The sequence below is a fragment of the Musca domestica genome, unplaced genomic scaffold (assembly GCF_030504385.1).
Source record: "Musca domestica strain aabys unplaced genomic scaffold, Musca_domestica.polishedcontigs.V.1.1 14, whole genome shotgun sequence".
In the NCBI taxonomy this organism is placed as follows: Eukaryota; Metazoa; Arthropoda; class Insecta; order Diptera; family Muscidae; genus Musca; species Musca domestica.
This window is the reverse complement of record NW_026712192.1, coordinates 3,607,372-3,629,019: the sequence shown is the minus strand read 5'-3', so window position 1 is coordinate 3,629,019 and position 21,648 is coordinate 3,607,372. Positions and strand designations below refer to the sequence as shown.

Below are 21,648 nucleotides of genomic sequence, written 5' to 3'. Positions count from 1 at the left end.
TATCTTCATCCGATTTCGGGTTAATTGACCACCAAATGGCCAATATCAGCCCAAATGGCCCGAATTTTGGCACATGTGACCGAGATTAGCCTTAAAGCAAATACAACAAATTTGGAGAAAATCGGTTCAGAAACAGCTATAGCTCCCATATATATATTCATCCGATTTCGGGTTAAATGTGCATCAAATGTCCACTATCAGTCCAAATTACCTGAATTTTGGCACACCCAACCGAGTTCGGCCTAGAAGCAAGTATATCAAATTTGGAGAAAATCGGTTCAGATATAGCTATAGCTCCCATATATATCTTTCATCCGATTTGGTGTTTAAGCCTCTCACATTCGTAATATGCACTCCACAAGAATGATATTTGGTACCAGATATAAGATACAGCCCAGGAATAGCTGTTTTAAATTTTATCGAAATCGGTTCAGATTTGGATATAGCTCCCATATATATCTTCATCCGATTTCGGGTTAATTGACCACCAAATGGCCAATATCAGCCCAAATGGCCCGAATTTTGGCACATGTGACCGAGATTAGCCTTAAAGTAAATACAACAAATTTGGAGAAAATCGGTTCAGATTTGGATATAGCTCCCATATATATCTTCATCCGATTTCGGGTTAATTGTGCTCCAAATGGCCGATATAAGCCCAAATGGACTGAATTTTAGTACATCGGACCAAATTCAGCCTAGAAGCAAGTATATCAAATTTAGTGAAAATCGGTTCAGATATAGATATAGCAAGCATATATATGTTTCATCCGATTTAGTGTTTTAGTCCCTTACATACGTAATGTTCACTCCACAACCGTGATATTTGGTACCAGATATAAGGTACAGCCCAGAAATAGCTGTTTGTAATGTTATCGAAATCGGTTCAGATTTGGATATAGCTCCCATATATATCTTCATCCGATTTCGGGTTAATTGTGCATCAAATGGCCGATATAAGTCCAAATGGACTGAATTTTAGTACATCGGACCAAATTCAGCCTAGAAGCAAGTATATCAAATTTAGTGAAAATCGGTTCAAATACAGATATAGCAACCATATATATGTTTCATCCGATTTAGTGTTTTAGTCCCTTACATTCGTAATGTTCACTCCACAACCGTGATATTTGGTACCAGGTATTAGATGGAGCACAGGAATAGCTGTTTTAAATTTTATCGAAATCGGTTCAGATTTGGATATAGCTCCCATATATATCTTCATCCGATTTCGGGTTATTGACCACCAAATGGCCGTAATAGCATCAATTTTGGCAAATCCGACCGAAACCAGCATAGAAGCAAGTACACCAATTTTAGTAAAAATCGGTTCAGATATAGCTATAGCTCCCATATATATGTTTCATCCGATTTCGTCTTTAAATCCCTCACATTCGTAATATGCACTCCACAGAAATGATATTTGGTACCAGTTATCAGATAAAGCCCAAAAATAGTTGATTTTAATTTTATTAAAATCTGTTCCGATTTGGATATGCCTCCCATATATATCTTCATCCGATTTCGTGTTAATTGTGCATCAAATGGCCAATATCAGCCCTAATGGCATGAATTTTGGCAAATCCGACCGAAACCAGAATATAAGCAAGTACACACATTTTAGTAAAAATCGGTTCAGATATAGATCTAGCTCCGTATATATGTTTCATCCGATTTGCTCTTTAAGTCCCTTACATTCGTAATATACTCTTCACAGGAATGATATTTGGTACCAGATATCAGATAAAGCCCAAAAGTAGTCGCTTTTAATTTTCTCAAAATCTGTTCAGATTTGGATATAGCACCCATATGTATCTTCATTCGATTTCGAGTTAATTGTGCAACAAATGGCCAATATCAACCGAAATGGCATGAATTTTGGCATATCTGGCCAAATTCAGCCTAGAAGCAAGGACACCAATTTTAGTAAAAGTCGTTTCAGATATAGCTATAGCTCCCAAATATATCTTCATCCGATTTCGGATTAAATGTGCAGCAAATGGCTAATATTGGTACATCAAATTTAGTGAAAATCGGTCGGATACAGCTATAGCTCCTATATATACCTTTCATCCGATTTGTACTTTAAGTCCCTCAAATTCGAAAAATGTACGATACAAGAATAATATTTGGTATCAGATGCAGCCAAGAAATATCTTCTTTTTCCGTTTTACAAATATCGGTTCAGATTTGGATATACCTCCTATATATATATTCATCCAATTTCGTGTTGATTGCGCACCAAATGTCCAATATCAGCCCAAATGTCCTGGGTTTTGGCAAATCTGACCGAATTCAGCCTAGAATCAAATACATCAAACTTGGTGAAAATCGGTTCAGATATAGCTATAGTTCGTAAAATGCACGATAGAATTAGATAGATTTTGATTTTGTACCAAATATCTCATAGAGCTCTGAAATGCCCTGTATAAACCTTTTTACGAGAGCTCTACTAAATATGCATAGTGGTGTAGGGTATCATATAGTCGGCCCCGCCCGACTTTTGAGCTTTCCTTACTGGTTTTATCTGTATTAGATGAAGTATGGAAATGGAATACATCCGTCGATAGTTCAAACCTGACACGTCGCAGTATTTATATCATATTTATTTAGGCCCGATACGAAATGTACAATATTGTCACATTCCTTCGGAACCTACTCCATAGAGGGTCAACAATTTGTAAAATCATAACACAAGTCAAAATATATTTAAATAATCGAACATTGGCCGAGGATATACATCTGTCGGCAAAACCAACTGATACTTTTTAACTAGTTTAATATGGTATTTGACACTTTGAAAACTATTTTAACAGGAAACCGGTACCACTATCAAAAATTCAATATAGGCTTTTTTCCTCGTGGTGAGGGATATAAAAAGTTATTTGTTCGCATGTTAAATTTAGAAGAAAAAAAAACACTATTTTCCAACACAAGATATCAAAAGTAAACAAATTCATCTATATAGAACCCACCAATACAAACTTCACCCTACAAAAGAAACAGATTTGAAAAAATATGTTTAAAAAATCAGGATTTTCGATTAAATCTATCACTCTTTAATTAAACACACTTTGTTCATTCGTATACATGTAGGGTATTCACATTTACTTTTAATTTTCAAATCTTTACGGTCTATATTGCGCATCCATGCTCCCCCCTTCAGCGGCAGCATCATTCGTTGGGGAGTGGGAAAAATCATACAACACCGAATCTTATTTCATAGATTATAAATTAAGAGCATTACAGTTATTTCCACTTCGACTTGTGGGCAATGAGCCATAAAATCTAGCCAGTTATTATTGTTGTTTGAGAAGAAAAAAATGAAAGAAAGAGCAGACAAAGAGCCCAACTTAATTATTGTAACAAAAGTGAAATGAATTGTTTTTGTTTCTTTAGTTAGACGTTTCCATGGACAGGTTGATACCTGCTTGCTCGATGGCTGAATGGCTGGCTGGCTGGCCGGCTAGCAACTAGTCCGTTATGCCGCATAGAGTGTGTCTGAACGGATTTCACGATTTTCCAGAGATATATTGTTCACACTCAATGTTGGGGAATGGTTGTGAGGCAAGGAAGGAGAGCGGCTCCCAAAACATTATCAAACATTACCACCTTTTGTTTGTAAACGAGTCGTTGGTATACAACACCAACAACTGCAACAACATTGTTGTTGATAGTGGTGCACAAATTTTGGTGTCTAAACACCTTCAATTATCAATTCATTCATAAACCAAGGAAAAAAACAGAAAGAAAATAAAGACTGGGGATATATAGTAAATGGTAAGGCGGGGAAAGGAGGGATACAAGTTCAGTGATTCGGTAATGATGGCAAGTTTAATTTTGTTTGGTCTCATTGTTGCAATTTTTCTTTTTTTTGCCATTGTTACAAATCATTTGCTATGCAATTTCTAATTTTTGTTTAAAAACGTAGCGCATGACAATCAATTTGAACGCTATCACTAACCTCCATCTTGAATTTGATGTGACGTTTGTTGTTTGCGATAGATTCGTGAATTTTGATTATTTTTTGAGTTTTTTAAATTTTCTTTTATTAATGATGCAATATTTAAAAGAATGGAGAATGGACACACCCAATGTTATTTTTTTATTTAAATCCTTTGATTTAAGCAATGGCATGCCTTCTATGTTATGGTTCGTTTCTTAAGTCTTTTGTTTTCAAGGAATCATTTATCTTAACCGTTGCCATAATTAATCGAATTATTTCTGGAATTTGAAATGATGGCGCCCATAAAAAATGTAATTTGTATGCCTTTTGGTTTACAATATGTTATTGAAGGGGGAACAGCAATGGGCTGAGCTGAATTGATTAAAAGTGTATCAAATATTCCTTCGGCTTTCCAACCGATTTGGTTACAGTTTTATATTTTTCACAGTAAAGGTTGTAATATCTTTGAAAGGGCTTTTAAAAACCAATGTCCCGTAACTTCCATATTAATTTAATTTATATTTAAATTTATTTTATTTATTTCTATGCATATTCGGGTTATGCCAAGAAGGAACCGGATCCAGAGAAATTTCTTCGGCTTTTCCCACTTCTTCGATGCGGATGATTTACCATATTCATTGAAAATTTTGTTTTTATACTCTTAGCTTGTCGAATTAATTTTTTCGTTTCATTTTAGACCTAACAAAGTATATATGTTCTTGATCAGCGTAAAATTATATGATGATTTAGCCGTGTTCGTCTAGTTTTAAAACTGATTAAGATAGGAAGCTAAAATTTTGCACAGACAAACACTTGTGTGCAGGCAGGTCAAGTTAGAAGATGGGCTATATCGGTTCACGATATCGTATTGCCCACATATAACGGTACCTCCCGATTTTCGGTATTTTGTGATTTTATCCACATTTTTCAATGGAATTGTCTAAAACTCTACACAAAGAGATCTTAGTGAGTACTTTATCATCTGAAAGAGAATTGTCTATATAGGTCCACGATATTGTATATCCACCCATATAACGGTACCTCGCTATAATCGGTAATTTAATTTCATTGTCTGAAAATCCACACTAGGAGTTCACTCTGAGTATTTTACCCCTTTAGAGAATTGTCTACATAGGTCCTCAATATTGTGAAGCCCCGAAATAACGCTATACCCCTATATTCAATATTTTGATGATTTTAGCGACATATTTAACCTGAATTGTTTAAAAATTCATATTTAAAGTACGAAGCTCGGGTACTATTGTCTATGAAGGTCCACGTCTTCGTAAAGCCCACTTATAACGCCACCTCCCTTTATTCGATATTTTGATGTCATTAGCAACATTATTCACCGGAATTACTTCAAATTTGATGATATTAGCTACATTATTCAACGGAATACAGCCTATGACAAAAATTATGTAAATAGTATTTTTCGACGTTTTTTTTTTTTTTTTTTTTGAATTTTTTTAGAATCCATCAAAATGGTGGAGGGTATTAAAAGTTCGGCCCGGTCCAACTTATCTGCTTTTTTACTTGTTCTTTCTTCTTTCTCTGAAATAGGATTATTTATGGCTTTTCTTACCAAACCTTCATGAAAAAAATAATCATTCTCATTCTTAATCATTATGAATAAGATGATAAGTTCCTCCCGAAGTGGTTTTCCATGGTCAGCGAGAATATGACACTAGAATTTCCGTATTTTTCTCCGTTCCTCAAGATTAGGACTTGTTGGCGGGAAAAAATTCACAAATTTTCCATCCAACTATGGATTTTGTTCTAGTACAACAGTATTATGTTCCTCGCTTACTTTTGTACAGGTTATCTCTCTGAACTTCGACGATTTTCCACGCTTATTCCGAGCAAGCCAATTTTTCATTGATTTTCTCTAACATGTCAGATGTCGCACTTGATCTTTCTATGCTTACTATAATTGTACTAATTGGTACTAAATTTGGTAATGGCTGAAATCTGAGGATCTACTAAATTTGGTATTGGGTGAAGGGTTGAAAAATGATGTCACTGATTAGGTTCTGTGGGATCAAATTTCGAAATGATTTCGGTTAGAAAAAATGGATGTGAAACCCTTGTGCAGGGGTTTAACTTATATGTTATTCGTTACACTTCAAATCGAGAGATTTTGAAAATTTGTTGGTGCAATAAGTAATCGTTATACCCTACAACACTATGTGTTGGGGGTATTATAAGTTTGATTGGACCAAAAATTATGTAACACCTCGAAATATTGGATTCCCAACCTAGACGTCGCAATTATGGGTCGATCCTCACGAAATTGAAAATGGAGGTGGGGTTATGGTCAAAATATAAGGACATAATATTTAGGGATTAAAATGGACCACAAAATTTTCCTAATTCTGCAGTTGCTCTATTGTAGACCATTTTAGACTATTCTACGCTGAAGTTAGCATGGGGCTAGAGCTTAGGGCTGGGCAGAAGCCTTCCATTATCATCGGATAATTTTTAGTGGGGTCGCTGCCTTCTCTATGTTACAAACAAATGCACAAAGAAGTAATACCCCTATCAATATGTGGTGTAGAGTACAAATACGGGAATAATGAAGTGAAATTCTTGAAAAACTATGAAATCTGCTTCCGAAGTCGAGTAGGTCGACTGGCTCAACCAGAATATTGACTAAGCAAAGGCATGCTTAAAGCCACCTGTATAAGAAAGACAAAACTAACTTCCCGTTGTCTGTATATACATTAGACCAGATGCTATTATGTTAACCGATGATTTCCAGTAACAATTTCCAATAACTGTTGCAGATTTCTGAACATAATTTTAATTTTACTAACCTGAATTTGTTCCGCAGTGTAATTCTCTTTTTAATATTTGTTGCTTGATTTTTACGGAAATTTGAACGAAAATACATGAAATATGCATTTATATGAATAGAAGAAATTCGTGTCATTGTTTCAGATAGGTATTGTATTAATTTCACATAGAAGTTTTGAATAGATATTTTTTCTATTTTCTAATTCAAGTGGCCTGAAGACCTGTCAAATGATTTTTTTTGTATCTACTTTCATCCACGGTACAATGAATATAAGGTTCTCCTACCTTTTTTAAGAATTGTAAAAAATGACACTTGGATTGACACTTTTACTTTCAGAATTACCATAACAAAATATACGAAAATTTTTTTTGTTTATTTGATTTGTTTATGACAATATAAACAAAAACGCGAAAACTGAATGAAAGGTCAAAATTTATTTACAAAATCTTGTTCTACAAATCATTCAAAATTTATTTAGCCAACAAAATTTGTTTGTTTTGTAAAAAAATTTCACCGCTAGCTGTAACAAATATAAAGTTTGCATGGGAAAATTAAGTAATGTAAATCATACAAACCCATAAATTGAGGTAGAATGAACACATGCTCTGTTCCAAAACTGCAAGAATGAAAAATATGTCACTACAATAACAGATTTTTCTTTTATCGTATCGAAAAAAAAACCTGAATATTCTGGGGAACAAATGATATGTTCTTCAAAATCTTTCATTTACAAGTTTACCGAGGTGAATATTAGTAAACCCATTGCACAATGAACCCAAATGCAATTTTTCTGTCCAAAACAATTTCAACGTATTCATATGTAAACCCAATAGCGTTCTCAATATCAAATTTCAGAATATCAGCTTCATCCCTTCACCCAATACCAAATTTATTAATCTTTAGAATACATATCCAAAACAATGTACTTTTCTCCATCCTAGACACCAGCAGTGATCCAAAATTAGTACTATTAGTACAGAGACAGCAAAATTTCGAGATTCGAGATCTACATATTCACTCAATACCAAATTTTGTAACATTTAGTATTTTCGTATGAATTAAGTACTTATTTGTAAAACCATTCCATATCTTAATCCTTGTCAGCAACAGTATCGTAATATAAAATTTCACGATTGCAGCTCTATCCCTTCACCCAATATCAAATTTTGTTTAATTTAGTACTTTTCGAAAAACTATGGTACGCATTTCCAAACCCACCTCCAAATCTCAATCTCAGATACCAACAGTTATCTGAATTCAAAATTTCTGAACTTTATATATCTCCCTTGAACCATGAAGAAATTTAGTACCATTTAGTATATTTCGTACACACTTCCAAAGCCATCTTCATATGTCCAGGCTACACATGAACAAAATCCGAATTCCAAATTTCAAGCACCATTGCTCGGTCAATACCAAATTGTTCCAAATATAGTACTATTTAGTACTTTCCGTGAACTGTGCAGCTAACTATAAAGCTTGAATTTTCGAAAAGAAAACCTTTGTTACATCTATCCTGCACTTCATCAATGACTTTCAATCCATACTTTCGGGACTCTAAAATGATATGTAATCAAGCTTTAACTCTAATATTCTACATTCATTAGTTTTAATCTAACTAAATTTTTAAATTAGCAACCCACGTTGTTCCCAAAGTCTGGAAAAAGCGCTATGCAAGGGAGAAGTCTTCAGTCCTTTTAAAACACCAACCAAGAAGTGCAACAGGGTAGCTCCTCTTGAAACCATATACGTAAGTAGACGAAGATTATTTTCGTAAGTCAACATAACGACATGTTTTCGTGTCAGTATCTGCTTGGAGACAGTATCTGCATGGAGGTCATAAAAAGCATCATTTTGTGGATAGGATCTACATGATCGATCGACAAACCTTGATAGTTTTTAGCCAACTAAATTGAGGATAGTGAAGCCATTTCAATTGCGGTATGAATTGATAACATGCGGTGTAGGCCCGCACACAACCTGCTTCTTCTCTATTGCCCAATATGGCTACAGTCTGAATTCTTAAGCTTGGACATAAAATAAGAACAAAAATATAGATTTAAGCCACTACAAAATGCATACTAATGATTTTCAAAGGCTGGTGTATAGTCAGGTTAGGTTAGAGTATGCGTAGTTACAATAAGGATTGTCCATTGTGATCATCCTGCGTGAAAAAGAAAAGAAAGAAGAAGTAAAGAAGCATGTAAGGTTATAGATCTTTGTAGAAACGTAGAAGGAATGTGGAAAAGGGGCGCAAAGAATTGTGTATCAACTCTTGCGCCAGAGCCAGTAAGGAGTTTTTGCGAAATTACAAAAGGGATCCGTGTCTGAACACTGCAGTCATGAGTCGAATGTTCGTCGCATGATGGAGCAGGACAGTGGTATAAAAGCTGTCCGATCGTTTCATTATCTTCCTCATCCTCACACAGCCTGCAGTATTCGATGTTAGAGTTATTCCCTTTGAATGTTCTTGGTCGGATGTGGCAATGGTCTCTTAGTATCCCTATTGTTATCCGTAACGTTGATTTACTCATCCTTAGTAGAAACTTAGTTCTACGCGTGGAAATATCTGACAAGATTTGTTTTGATACCTTTCACCCTGTTTCGTTGTACCAACGCAAAAGGCTGATGTATAGTTTAGTATGACTTTGGATTGGATGCAGAGTCTTAGGAGCATCCAATGACAGTTAGGCCAAGAATTGTCATCTCAGTCCACTTTGTAGACCCATCCACAAAGATTTTAATACAAATACCAATGCTTACATTTCGTTGATGTTGCATGGGTCATGACGTCATGTCTGATCCCTACAGAAAACATCCGCCCCTCTCCCTCTAAACCATCTTTGATTCATTAAGCAATCAATATTGTTTTTTTTTTTTTAATTATTATACAGTGTAAAATGTATGAATTTATTCGAAATATGATATCAATGATGATTTTTTTATATATTTATTTTTATATATATAATTCACATAATGATAAGTCTTACTAGAAAAAATATATATCAAGCATTAGTTGTGAATAAATATATATGTTGGTTTGTTGTGTATGAGTGTCTGTGTGAATTCTATAATTATTATTGGTGGCCTACATACATGCTGTTATATATGTACGGCATTCTATTATTATGTATTATAAAATCATTTTGTTGTTCAAGTATTTTTTCAAATTTCATAGTGTTTTTTGCTTTTTTTCTAAAATGCATATTTTATGCATATATATGTAATAACCATTATTCAGGAATTTTGAAACACAAAACGCTTACTTATTAGAATATATAACTAAACAAGTACATTTTTTTGTTGTAGATTAAAAATAGGTTTTAAAAACAAATTAACATAGCCTATTTTTGTTATTGTAGAACATAAAAATATAAAATAATATATATATATTTTTTAATATATATAATTAAGGGACAATAACATATTCATGTGTTAAACTTTCCAATTAATAGTATTTTGTTGTATTGTAATAATAGTTTGTGTGTGTTGTGTGTATAAATTCATATAATAATACTTGTTAGATTTTCTTAATAATTGTTACATTTCCTTCTTCTTCTTCTTTGCACATTCCGGAATTTGGGAAATCGCTTTAGTTCAGGGGAAAGGGGGAAATGGTATGCAATACCTTATTATATAATCTTCAATGTTTAACTTTTATATTATATTTTGCTGCCGAAAAATATGTTGATGTGTCCGCTGTGTAAATATGTAAGTAACCATATTCCTTAATATAATTCAATTTTCTAATGGGTATCTAAAATAAATAGCTTATTGTATTTTATAGTTTTCTCTTCTAAATTCTATGCCACACAAATTGTTGGCATAAGTCAAAGAATTTCTGGTAATTTAAACATCAAAAAATGTAATCGAGATGAACAAATTGTGAGCTTAAAAAATATTGTAAAGAAATTCTTTGACTTCTGCTACAAGAAAATGCGTGGTTTTTGTTTTCTTTTTCTTCTTTTGTTATATCAATTCAAATCAATCCTTCCATTTATTTTATATTAAAAACTACTTAGAAGTCTAGAAAAATAATAGTATTAACAAATATAAGCATTATAAATTGTGCTTTGAAAACAAAAAAGAAAAAAAAAACAAAAAAAAAAAAGAATAAGCTGCTGCGAAATATTTCAGTTAAACTGAAAATTTCATAACCTGGCCGTTGTTGTTCAATGAATGCAATAACTTTTGCAGGCAATATGCTACATTTGATGTATTTGAATTCGGGCCTGTTCTTAAAAATGCCTGGAATTGCGTGTGCAACGCAATGCGCATGAGAAGCAATAACTTTGCATCACCCGGTGATAGCTCAAATTTAATCCAATTATCCAATGATAAAATGCTCTTGCTATTGGCATTACTTAGCGATATGTTTTCCATGGTCTTTGCCAATTTTAATTGCAAAGCTTCCAAATCATTTGAAGGTACAGGGGGAGGAGGTGGAGCGTTTGATGTCTCCAGGGATTTGTCAGAAGACTCTGAATCTGAGGCACCATCTTCATCGTCAGCCGTTGCATTATATTCATTGTCTTCATCATCGTCGTCGTCATAATCTTCTTCACCATAGGGACTGCCGGTGGCACTATTCAATACCTCACAGTCACGCCCACATTGCAGAGCAATCATAAGGGCGGGAACAACGGTATTCATGTTGATTGTACACGTATTCGAAATGCGTGACTTTTCGAAAAACACAATCCAATCGTGTGGCATTTGATTGATAAACTCCTTCAAATGCTTCTTACCTGGCGGATTCAGTGCCGATGATCTCTGTAATATAAGCTGCTTTTCCGCACCACATATCAACTTAAATTCCTTGCGATCAATCAATGCCACATTCGGATAAAATCCAGCCACCAAACACAATTGTATCATATGCCAATCATTGTTAAACATTTTATCCATGTAATTTATATTGAATTTATTTTTCATAACATCATTGATTTGTTTGCGTGTTGCGCAAAACATTTCCATGGCCGAGTGTGACAGGAAGTATTTATTACAGAAATCTCTCACCTTCCTTGGATTATGGCGGATTTCCATGTAGGCTTTGTACAAAGCCAATATACCCATTTGATCACTAAATGATTGGCCGGCAAATGATTTTCTCTGAAATGATGCCTGGCCCTGAGCTGAGCGATCTGTGGGCAATATAAATGGATCCTTAACCGAATGATACGAACATATGGTCAGTATGGGATCGTAGCATTTTAAAAACACACCATAAAGCAAACATTTGCCCAATTGTACGTCCAAAGGTATGTCCACCAAATGTTTGCCCAATTCCGTAACAGATTCATCATCTCGAAACACGCCCAAGATCTTTAATTTTCTTAATGCATTTTGAATGCTAAAACTGGAAGGAGGATTTAAGGATTTCTGTAAATATTGTTGAACTTCACACTTCGGCTCTAGCGTCTTGGCATACAGGCATATCTCAGTCAATGGGATGCGCATGAACTCCGGTATGCTAAATTGTGGCATAAATTGATATTTTGCCGTTGAATAGAGGCGATAACAGACACCGTTTTGAGTACGACCTGCACGTCCGGATCGCTGGCAGGCATCAGCCTGAGATATCCATATGGATTGCAATTGCGATGATTCAGTTATGGAGTCATATGTGTTCATTTTCACCTTACCCGAATCAATAATGTACGCCAAATCGGGTATGGTAATGGAAGTTTGACCAATATTTGTCGAGAGTATGATCTTGCGTACCGGATGCTGTTGCAGGGCCTCAAATTGATCTTTCGAATCCATTTGCCCATGAAGTATACACAATTTATATGTGCCACCGGGCAATGTGCTTTGTATTAAATTCCTCTGTTGTACTATGTCATTATAGCCCGGCAAGAATACCATTATGGCGCCCGGATGGGCATTACGATAAAGTCCTTCGAGCAGGGATAAAATCAAATCATGATCGACTTCATTGTCGTCATTAAATTGTTGCTGATATGCCAACAGGACTTTTTGTTTTTCCTTATCTTGTTGGCTCAATTCTTCCTGTTGTTTGACGGTGTTCATACACTGTGAGGCATTCATTATTATCTGCAAACACAAACCGTCCGGATGCAGACGCGCATAATCAATTGCCTCATAACCATCATTATCACGTATCAAGACATTCGCCTGCCTTCGTACGGCGAATTGTACAAAATCGGGCATATTACATTTACAGCCTGCCATCAGTGGGGTAATGCCACTCTCCGAATGACCGGCATTAATGGTCATACCCTCACTTTCAATATAATATTGAATTTGATCGAACATTTCATGTAACTCTTCTCGGGTTTTCATTTCCAAATTATCACAACACTGTTCGATGAGTGTGTCCAATACTTGTTGCAAATATTCATCCTCCAAACGTTCTGCCGTATTTCTATGACCCGATTCCAAAATATTATCATCGAACATTGTCACAGGCATGGGAAAATTATCATTCATCGAACGTAGATATTTTTCCATAAGGGCTGTTCTATATCCCGTGTGATAGAGAATATCTTCGAGATGATAGATTTTAACATCATACCCCTGACCGGGTACATTTAATACAGGACAGTTATCAAAATATTTCGATAACAATTGAATATCCATGGTGGCAGACATGAGAATTACTTTGAGATCTTTGTTCAATTTCAATTGTTCCTTCACCGTGATCAATGTAAAGTCTGTGTTTTTATCACGTTCGTGTATTTCGTCGATTATCAAATGTGACACCTTGCGAAATAGATCACGAACATCCGACATTAGTGAACGTAGAAAACAACCAGATGTAGTGTAGATTAAATTCGAAGTCTTTTTAACGCGACCTAGGGGGGAATTTGGAAAAGAACAGATATTTGTGAGAGGATCCATATCATTTATAAAATGATATACTTACTTTCCATACGTATTTGATAGCCCACCGTTTCTCCCAGCGGTTCTCCTCTTTCTTCAGCCACACGATGGGCCACAGAAACAGCAGCAACCCGACGGGGTTGAGTAACAACTATGCGACATGGTCTATTGCGTCTTGTGGCATCATTCAAAATGTATTGGGGGACTTGTGTCGTTTTTCCCGAGCCAGTTTCGCCATTTATGATGAAGACCTAAAAAGGAAAATTGATGTTAATAGAGTTCGAGATTGTCGTTGTTGTTTTAGCAGATTTGTTGTTGTAACAGAATGGTATGATTTGAAGGATCCTTGGGTCGTGGGACTATACTGTGATTCTAATCAAAATAAGTGATTTGACCACTAGTCAAATAAAATACTTTTCGGTCGTGCAATGGATTGAAGAAATAGAGGGTGACGAAAATAAATTCTAATTCGGTACCACTAGCTACAGAAATAGAATATTAAATCATCAAATATAAAAGTGTCCTCTACAACAACTTCAAAGACAAGATTGCCTCCATTTGTATAAAGTCAATTTTTATCAGTAAAATAATTCCTCTTTAAGTTAGTTAACCGTTTTTAATAAATGTTCGACTTTTAGAAAATTGTTTCCAAAGGTAGGTATTTTTACCCTGATTCCGGGAAACTGTTTATTTTTGGGGGGACGAGTCCATGTCTTAAACCAAGCGTTCGGGTCAAAAATATGGGGTCCCGGATCCGCCCCAAGAAAAAAAGTTTCTCAGAATCAGAGTAAAAATACCTACCAAAAAAATTGAATTTTTACTAAACTAGAGTTAAGCCGGGGATAGTTGTTCGAAGCCTTTCTAGAAAACCAAATTTACTTACGTTATGTTGCTTAAGCATTTGATAAAGTTCAGCTTGATAGTGATATATCGGCAATTCCTGCTTATCCCGAAATAGTTCATTGCTTATGCGTTGCGGTCTCGGTGGAACCATGCGTGGCCCCAGGGCCACCGACAACGATTCACTGCGTATACCTTTGTGTCGATGTGTGTTCGATTGCAATAGAGCCTGATTGGCAACCAATTGTGATTGTATGGCCGGCATTAGAGTTTGCAGCATAGCCCTGGTGGCCGGAGCCATGTGCAACGGCTGAGAATCGCCCAGTGTCACTAGTCGTTTACGTTTACTTATGTGTAATTCTCGATTGTTCTTCGAGCCATAACTTTTGCTCTTTAGACCCCGTTGTGCAGCATATTGATGTAAATACTTTCGATGTAAGTTACTGAGACCCTTCAGCACAATCTCATCTTCGGCACTGGCAAGAAAATTTGCTATTTTTGTTTGCAACGGCAGTCGATCGCTTTCCGGTATGTTGACACGTTCAACTTTACCATTGTTACGGTTTCCAGAGTTCGACGAATGTGCAGAATTGGAATTGGTGGAACCGGCTGGTGGTTTTTGACGACGTCTTCGAGTCGCATTTGCATTTGTTGACATTTTTGTGTGGTGTGTGGAATTTTACACTCTGCAATCAATCACAGCGTGTGGACTTTGTTGCTTTTTCCGCTTGTATACTTTGCGTAACGATTAGTAGATGTGTTTTTTATGGTAAAGCGCGCTGGAAAACAATAGTTGTTGTTAATATTTTTATGTTAAAATACATTTATGTTTGGCTGCTTTTCACTGAAAAAGTACGAATTAGCGATGTAGAAATCGACTATTGAATAATCGATAAACCGATAAAACAAAAAATTTCAAAGGCGTCGTAAAATACTTGACGCCGTTGAACTACCGGCCAGTGATCAGCCGCTCAACCATATTACAGTGCTATGTCTTTTCTATTCACGAAAAAATGATATCCCGGTTTTGAGAATCAATGAGAAGTGATAACTTTTCATTATATTGGAATAGAATTAAAAACTTTAAATAGTTTTCTCTTCGGCAAATACGATATATGTGGCATAAAAGGCCTTCAAAATGTCTCGTATAAAAGGAATTTGGACGTGGTGATCAACTGCAGGAGTGCTCTTACATGTTAAACCTCAGACGTAGTCCTGACTTTTGGTCTGTTCCAGAACTGCAAAACAGTACAACTTTTTACCGTGATAACAGATTTTACCTTTAAAATTGAAAAAAATCGCAAAACCAGTAGATTCTTCTGGAACAGACCAATTTTTAAAAAAAATCACTGCTTAAAATTTTCAGATTTTTTTTTTCTATGGCCAATATATCTTTTCGGACAAGTCCAATAGGAGTTCTTTAAAATATCAATAGAATTCCTAGGAATATTTCGTGAAAGGATGCTACCTATGCAGAACGAGAAGTTAACGATAATTTTTCAATAACGACTAACATATGCTTTGTTCCAGTAGCTGCAAGAATCTACTAGTTTTGGAATGTTCTTCGATATAATAAAGGGAAAATAAAAACTTTTACATTCTTGCAGTTCAGAAAAACGTGACTTGGGATTTCTTGTTCCGAAAAATTATGCTTGCATTATATTGCATTTGAAAGATCTTGTGGACTTCTATCAAATATCTTTCGTGGGTCTCCTCTGTGTAGGAAACTTTTAAAACGTTTCTAAAAAAGAAAAATACATACCTTTACTTGCGTAGACGTGTTAGATATTATAACCGTCTGGAGATATAAGACCTAGTAAATTCTTTTTTTTTTTCTATATTCCCTCCACCTTGAAAAGGTCTAAATATTCGATGTAGACCACATAAATTATATATATATATTCATAATCAGCTTAAAATTCTATGTCGATTTAACGATGTCCGTCTGTCTGTAGAAATCACGATACAACCCACATTATTTGACGTAGAGCTTCAAAATTTGTCAGAACAATTTGTATTGTGTCTAGGATGATTGGTATTGAAAAAAAAGATATATCGGTCCACGTTTTGGTACAGTCGCCATATCACAGTACCTCCCGATATTCGGTATTTTGATGATTTTCGCTACGGATTTGTCTAAAAATTGATAGTTCCACGTTTTATATAGCGTACATTTAACGGAAAGATATTTTTCGGGAAGTTTTTAGATAGAAAAAGTCTTCTTTGTACTCCTTAAAGAAACTTAATCCGGCTGACTTAAAAAAAAAAAAAACTATTTACTGCACTTTGATATTTCTAGATTTGTTGGCTTGTAATCATACTCTAAATTGATTGTTTTGGATTTCTCCGTAGGCCTTCCTACGTTTATTAAGACAAATGAAGATATCTAAAATTCATACTCATTTCGTAATTAAAATAAACTACCTATTATTCTAAATAGTACAAAAAGAAATAATTTACATTTAAAGCTCATTTTTAAACTATTATTTCTCATCACTAGAATAATCTTCTTCATCATCATCGTCATCACTAAACTCATCGCTGCTATAGTCCTCCTCATCGGAATCGAAATCAAATTCATTATCATCGTTATCCTTAAGTTTAAGTTGTTCGATTTTCTGCAGTAACTCATCCCTGGTATGAGGTATTCTAGGTTTAGCTTTTGGTTTGATGTCACCTTCATCACCATTTTCTTCCTGGCCACCATTCTCGGCAGTTTCTTTTTCCTCTTGATTCTCCGCATCACCATCCTCTACCTTATCCTTTTTACCCTTTTCCATGTAACGCAAGAAGGCTCGTCGTTTTCTTTCGGGGAACGATTTAATTAAACGTTCCATTTCTACCTTCAATTTGAGCTCCTCTTCCGGAGTCGGCTGAGGTGGTTCAATCTCCACTTCTTCGGCACTCTTTAAACATTTTGCACACACCCTGGCGTCCAGAGCACAATCTCGACACAAAACATGATATGCCTTGCGGATTTTCTTCTGCTGACATTTGGTACAGGTTTTGGGTTGTGTTAAAGGCTTATATTTCTTGTATTTGATTTTCCATTCTATAACACCTTTACAATGCTGGCAAACTTCTGAGATGTGCAGGGAATTGAGTCGTTTCTGGAGCGGCGTTTTGTCGTGTAAATCATTCTTGAACACTGTACGATTTTTATGCTTTTGAGCACGAGTACGTGATGCATTGCCACGTTGAGTACTCATGACGGCGGAAAGTGGCGATTTTAATTGAAAATATTTACAAATATAATATTTCTAAAAATATTAGTCTTCCCAAAACTGTTGACTCAATGAAAAACGTGTTGCTCCCTTGCCAATCAAAACAAAAACTAATCGATAAACTGAAAGTCGTTATCGATATTTGTATAAACGTCTACAGTAATTTCTCCTTATTGTCGTTTTCTTTTTAAATATATGTCATATTTAATCGTTTTCATTACATTATGTGTAGCATACTTTTAGGATTAGGATATTGCGAAAACTTTTTTTCTATTATTTTACATCCGAGTTTACATTTGGCAAGTTTATTTGTGCAAGACTATGCTTGTAGGAAAGAAGTGAGAACAGGAAAATGGAAATGGGAAAAAATCTCATAATGATAATTGCTGTACCTGTTCCAGAACTGGTTAAAACTGGTTCTTTAATCTATTGAACCTAATTGAAACAGAACTATCTACAATCAGATGCAAAAAGTTGTTCTCACGCAATATACGTTTCTTCCCATTATGTATTTTGAAAATTATTTGTTTTTATTTTTCAAAACAATAAATGCCAATACAAAATTGGCAAAAGTCGGACACACTCGGCTGGTAGCTCTACCATAACTTTTTATTGTACCATGGTTGGTCTGTGATATTTGATGAATTCGTTTCTCTCCAATGATCGTCTTTATAGTAACTTCGCCTTAATATATGCAACATAATTTATAGTCAGATTAATATTGTGATGTAAACACGTCCAAAAGAGAAAAATGTAAAACGTTGATATTGTTTTCATTAGTTGAAGTCAAAAATGTCTAAACAACTTTTTTTTGGGAAAATAAAATGATAGATTCAAAATTTTATTAAAGGATTATACTTTTGGACGAAGATATCAATCATTTGGTACTAAATCAACAAAATAATTTAAATGCTTAACAAATTGACATTATTTTTGGAAAACATAATGGAATAGATCAAGGACTCTGGAATAGGTGTTTTGTAATTTTGTCAATTGTCAGCCACAAAGAATAGTTTTGAGTCCCTAATCGCTTTTTTTTTTATTTTATTCCAGATAACCACTGATCCCCCATGTTCAATCCTTGTAAATAGCATCCATCCAAACAAAATGCGGGACTTGAAACAATGTCTTATGGATCTGTTGCGTTCGGGTGGCATTGGCGTGGGCGACAACACAAATCTAAATTCAACGAATACTACCTCAAAACTACTTCAGAAACAGCAACAACGGCACAACAAACCAAAGAAATTACATGAATACACGGCGGCAGATTGCAATAAGGCATTTCTGCGCAAATACTATGACGTTGGTAATCCGTTTCCCCGCAGCAATGCAACAAATGAAGTCATCTATTTTAATGAAAATCTCACCATGACTAGTAAATATGATATGGGTAGATATCCACAATTAAATCGCTATCCTTCATGTCCTCTGAGTAACATTGGCAACAGTGATGATAGTGTATCACCAACAAGTTCACGTTCGGATAATCATAATACGGATGATAGTGAATTAAGTCGTCGTTTTGATTATTCATCATCGGAAGATGATAGAGCAACACTGGTCGATTGTTTCCATCGAACAAATGCCCTGCACATAAGCGGATTTGATGACATCGATGGAGCCGAGGACCAGCTGGATTCTTTTTGTACCCTATGTACATCGAGTTTTAGTTACAACAAATGTTGTCGTTACTGTGATAATTCACGTTGTGGTTCACAATGTAATTCAGAACATACTGCAAGTCTGCGTAAGGTTCAAAGGAATCCACAAGCAACGGTGGCCAAAAGGTAAGTTTAACAAATTGGGAACGATGGTATTTGGCTTTCTTTTTTTTATTATCGAACATAGTTTCTTACATATTTGATTTAAACTAAAACTTTGTTTGGTTTCCTTTTTTATCTGTGTGGGATTTTTAGTTTTAAGTTTTCAGTTACATGTTTTCGTTTTCTTTCATTGTTATCTCTTTTTGTATACATGGTATATGAAATATTCTTAAAATCAATCAACAAAATAATGGCTATATTTTTTATATTATTGCAAATTAAGAATAGAGTTTATGGAGTAGATGCAAATGTGTTCTACATTTTGTGTTGTTCACGTTGCAGACGACTGCCATAGGTGCGAGATACCAAATTCCAGGAGTCCATAAACCGATCCATACACATGGAAATGCATTTCTGAAAGGGGAAAAAAAGAGAACATTAGAATACAAGTATTAATAAGTTGGATGGAAATTACATCGCTAAATTAATTTCAAAAGATTATCGCAAATATAAAATATTTATTCTGCGACAAATAAAATAAAAATAATACAAGTGACAAATTTAGGATTCAATCTTTTGGACCTGAAACTAATCCTCAGTCTTCCGCGAATGTTTTTATGGGTGGGCAAACGAACTTAATATGAGAATTTGAGACTTTAACAATTGAACTATGAAATACCAGCTTCGTCGAGCAAATAATCTCTGTCAACTTGGAGAGTAGTTGTTTTAATTAGTAATCGGCAAATTTGTCTTAATTAAGGTGTATTTACAGTTAGCCTTGGTAATAACCAGTTCTAATCTGCTGTAAAATGTTTAGACTTCGTGCTTAATTATAAATCAATATGTAAACGATCTAAGTTTTTTTAATTCTATGAGGTGGATATTCACTTGGTTGTGTTCCGTATTTCTTTTTGTTATTTCAAAATAATCTGGAGAAGTATGAAATGTTTGTGGCGTTGAAAGCCTCGGTAGCGATCTCATACAGTTCAAATAATTGTTTTTAAGGAGAGTTTCTTAAATAACTCCTGGGAATACATATCCATTTAACAAACTAAGGAATGATGAGGATAAGTCGTATTTCCCGAAACCATGGTATTCGTAGTTTTATACTCTGGTAAACGTTGCCGTTTTTCACCAATAGTAAATAAAGATTAGACCTGAAATATTTGAAATAACTTTATCAATGAAAACTGGGCTTAAATTGAGTTTAGATCCGGCTGACGAACTAATGTTTTTTTTTTTACAAAATTTCCCAAAAGAAGTTCATTTTAGATTTAATCCTTTTCTTAAATGGTCGGCCTTTGGCCGGGACTTGAGGTTTTCTCCTCTGGGGTGGGATAACAAGACTATCTTCGGTAAAAATTTCAGAATTTTCCGCCATCTGGACCTAAACTAATTTTGTTCCGAAAACTGTCGACTAACAGACTTTTATAGAATACATTAAGTCCGCTTATAACTAATTACTGTGGAATAGGCCACATATTCATAATCCCTCAAAATTCTTCGGAAATGGTAAGAGCTTTATACCGATCCAAGCATTTCCAATATACAATCTCGTGTTTTTATCTCTAAATGTGTTGTCTTTAATAGCTAACATTGTATACCAAGTCCAAATGAGAAGACCACATTGACTACGCTATATTCGAAGACCTAATTTTTAACTGAATTCGTCACTGAAAGGCCTCACAAGAAATGTTTATGCCAATAAAAAAAAAACTTCACACATTGCCACAAAACCACTCACCTGTTCCGATGAATCCAATGAGGTGCCGGGCTTATTTATGCACTTGTTAAAGCATTTCTCCGTCATTTTCTGTAACAAAACCAACATATAATTAGTATTTTATACATAATCTTTAATTTACAAATAACTCTGTTTAATCCTCCATTCATTTTGTTCCTTCTTTGGAAGTTTTTCTGATTAGGTAATACTACGGTGGTGTCGGGGGGGCAATAAGTCATTTGGCTGTGAATTAACCTACCGTCAATAGTTCCTGAGCATTGGCTACGGCAATTTGTTGTTTAACTTGTTCCATTAGTTCACCTTTATCGGCACTTGACAAATTTGATAGGCCAGACATTTTGATTTGATTTTTTTTTTCGGAATTACTTCTCAAATGAACAACAAACGGCGGCGATAGCTTTAACAAATTTACAGCAAAAGAAAAATTACTGCTGCGGGCTGTCAGTCTAATGTTTTTTTACTCGAAAATAACATAACATGTGTAA

General features: G+C 34.9%; 4 protein-coding genes across 4 annotated transcripts in view; 1 reads left to right on the top strand and 3 right to left on the bottom strand.

The window, feature by feature from the left end:
* Positions 1-9,622: 9,622 nt before the first annotated feature.
* On the bottom strand, positions 9,623-15,322 carry LOC101891258 (3'-5' RNA helicase YTHDC2). Its single transcript, XM_005191369.4, has 3 exons — positions 14,473-15,322; positions 13,633-13,840; positions 9,623-13,561 (listed from the first exon to the last, which is right to left on the bottom strand). The coding sequence occupies exons 1-3, from the start codon at positions 15,085-15,087 to the stop codon at positions 10,881-10,883; spliced, it is 3,504 nt and encodes a 1,167-aa protein (XP_005191426.1). The 5' UTR covers positions 15,088-15,322; the 3' UTR covers positions 9,623-10,880.
* A 1,470-nt stretch (positions 15,323-16,792) lies between these two features.
* Positions 16,793-17,749, bottom strand: LOC101891086 (uncharacterized protein C9orf85 homolog). Its single transcript, XM_059118993.1, has one exon. It carries the CDS (start codon positions 17,636-17,638, stop codon positions 16,913-16,915), a length of 726 nt encoding a protein of 241 aa, XP_058974976.1. The 5' UTR covers positions 17,639-17,749; the 3' UTR covers positions 16,793-16,912.
* Positions 17,750-18,706: 957 nt separating this feature from the next.
* LOC101899134 (homeobox protein 2) overlaps positions 18,707-21,648 on the top strand; it is a 237,322-nt gene continuing 234,380 nt past the window's right edge. The window contains exon 1 of the mRNA XM_059119128.1: positions 18,707-19,443. Within this exon, the coding sequence (XP_058975111.1) occupies positions 18,761-19,443 (683 nt within the window). The 5' untranslated portion in view covers positions 18,707-18,760. The remainder of the gene's footprint in view (positions 19,444-21,648) is intronic.
* Positions 19,473-21,636, bottom strand: LOC101890910 (mitochondrial import inner membrane translocase subunit Tim13). Its single transcript, XM_005191367.4, has 3 exons — positions 21,402-21,636; positions 21,164-21,232; positions 19,473-19,833 (listed from the first exon to the last, which is right to left on the bottom strand). Exons 1-3 carry the CDS (start codon positions 21,498-21,500, stop codon positions 19,735-19,737), a joined length of 267 nt encoding a protein of 88 aa, XP_005191424.1. The 5' UTR covers positions 21,501-21,636; the 3' UTR covers positions 19,473-19,734.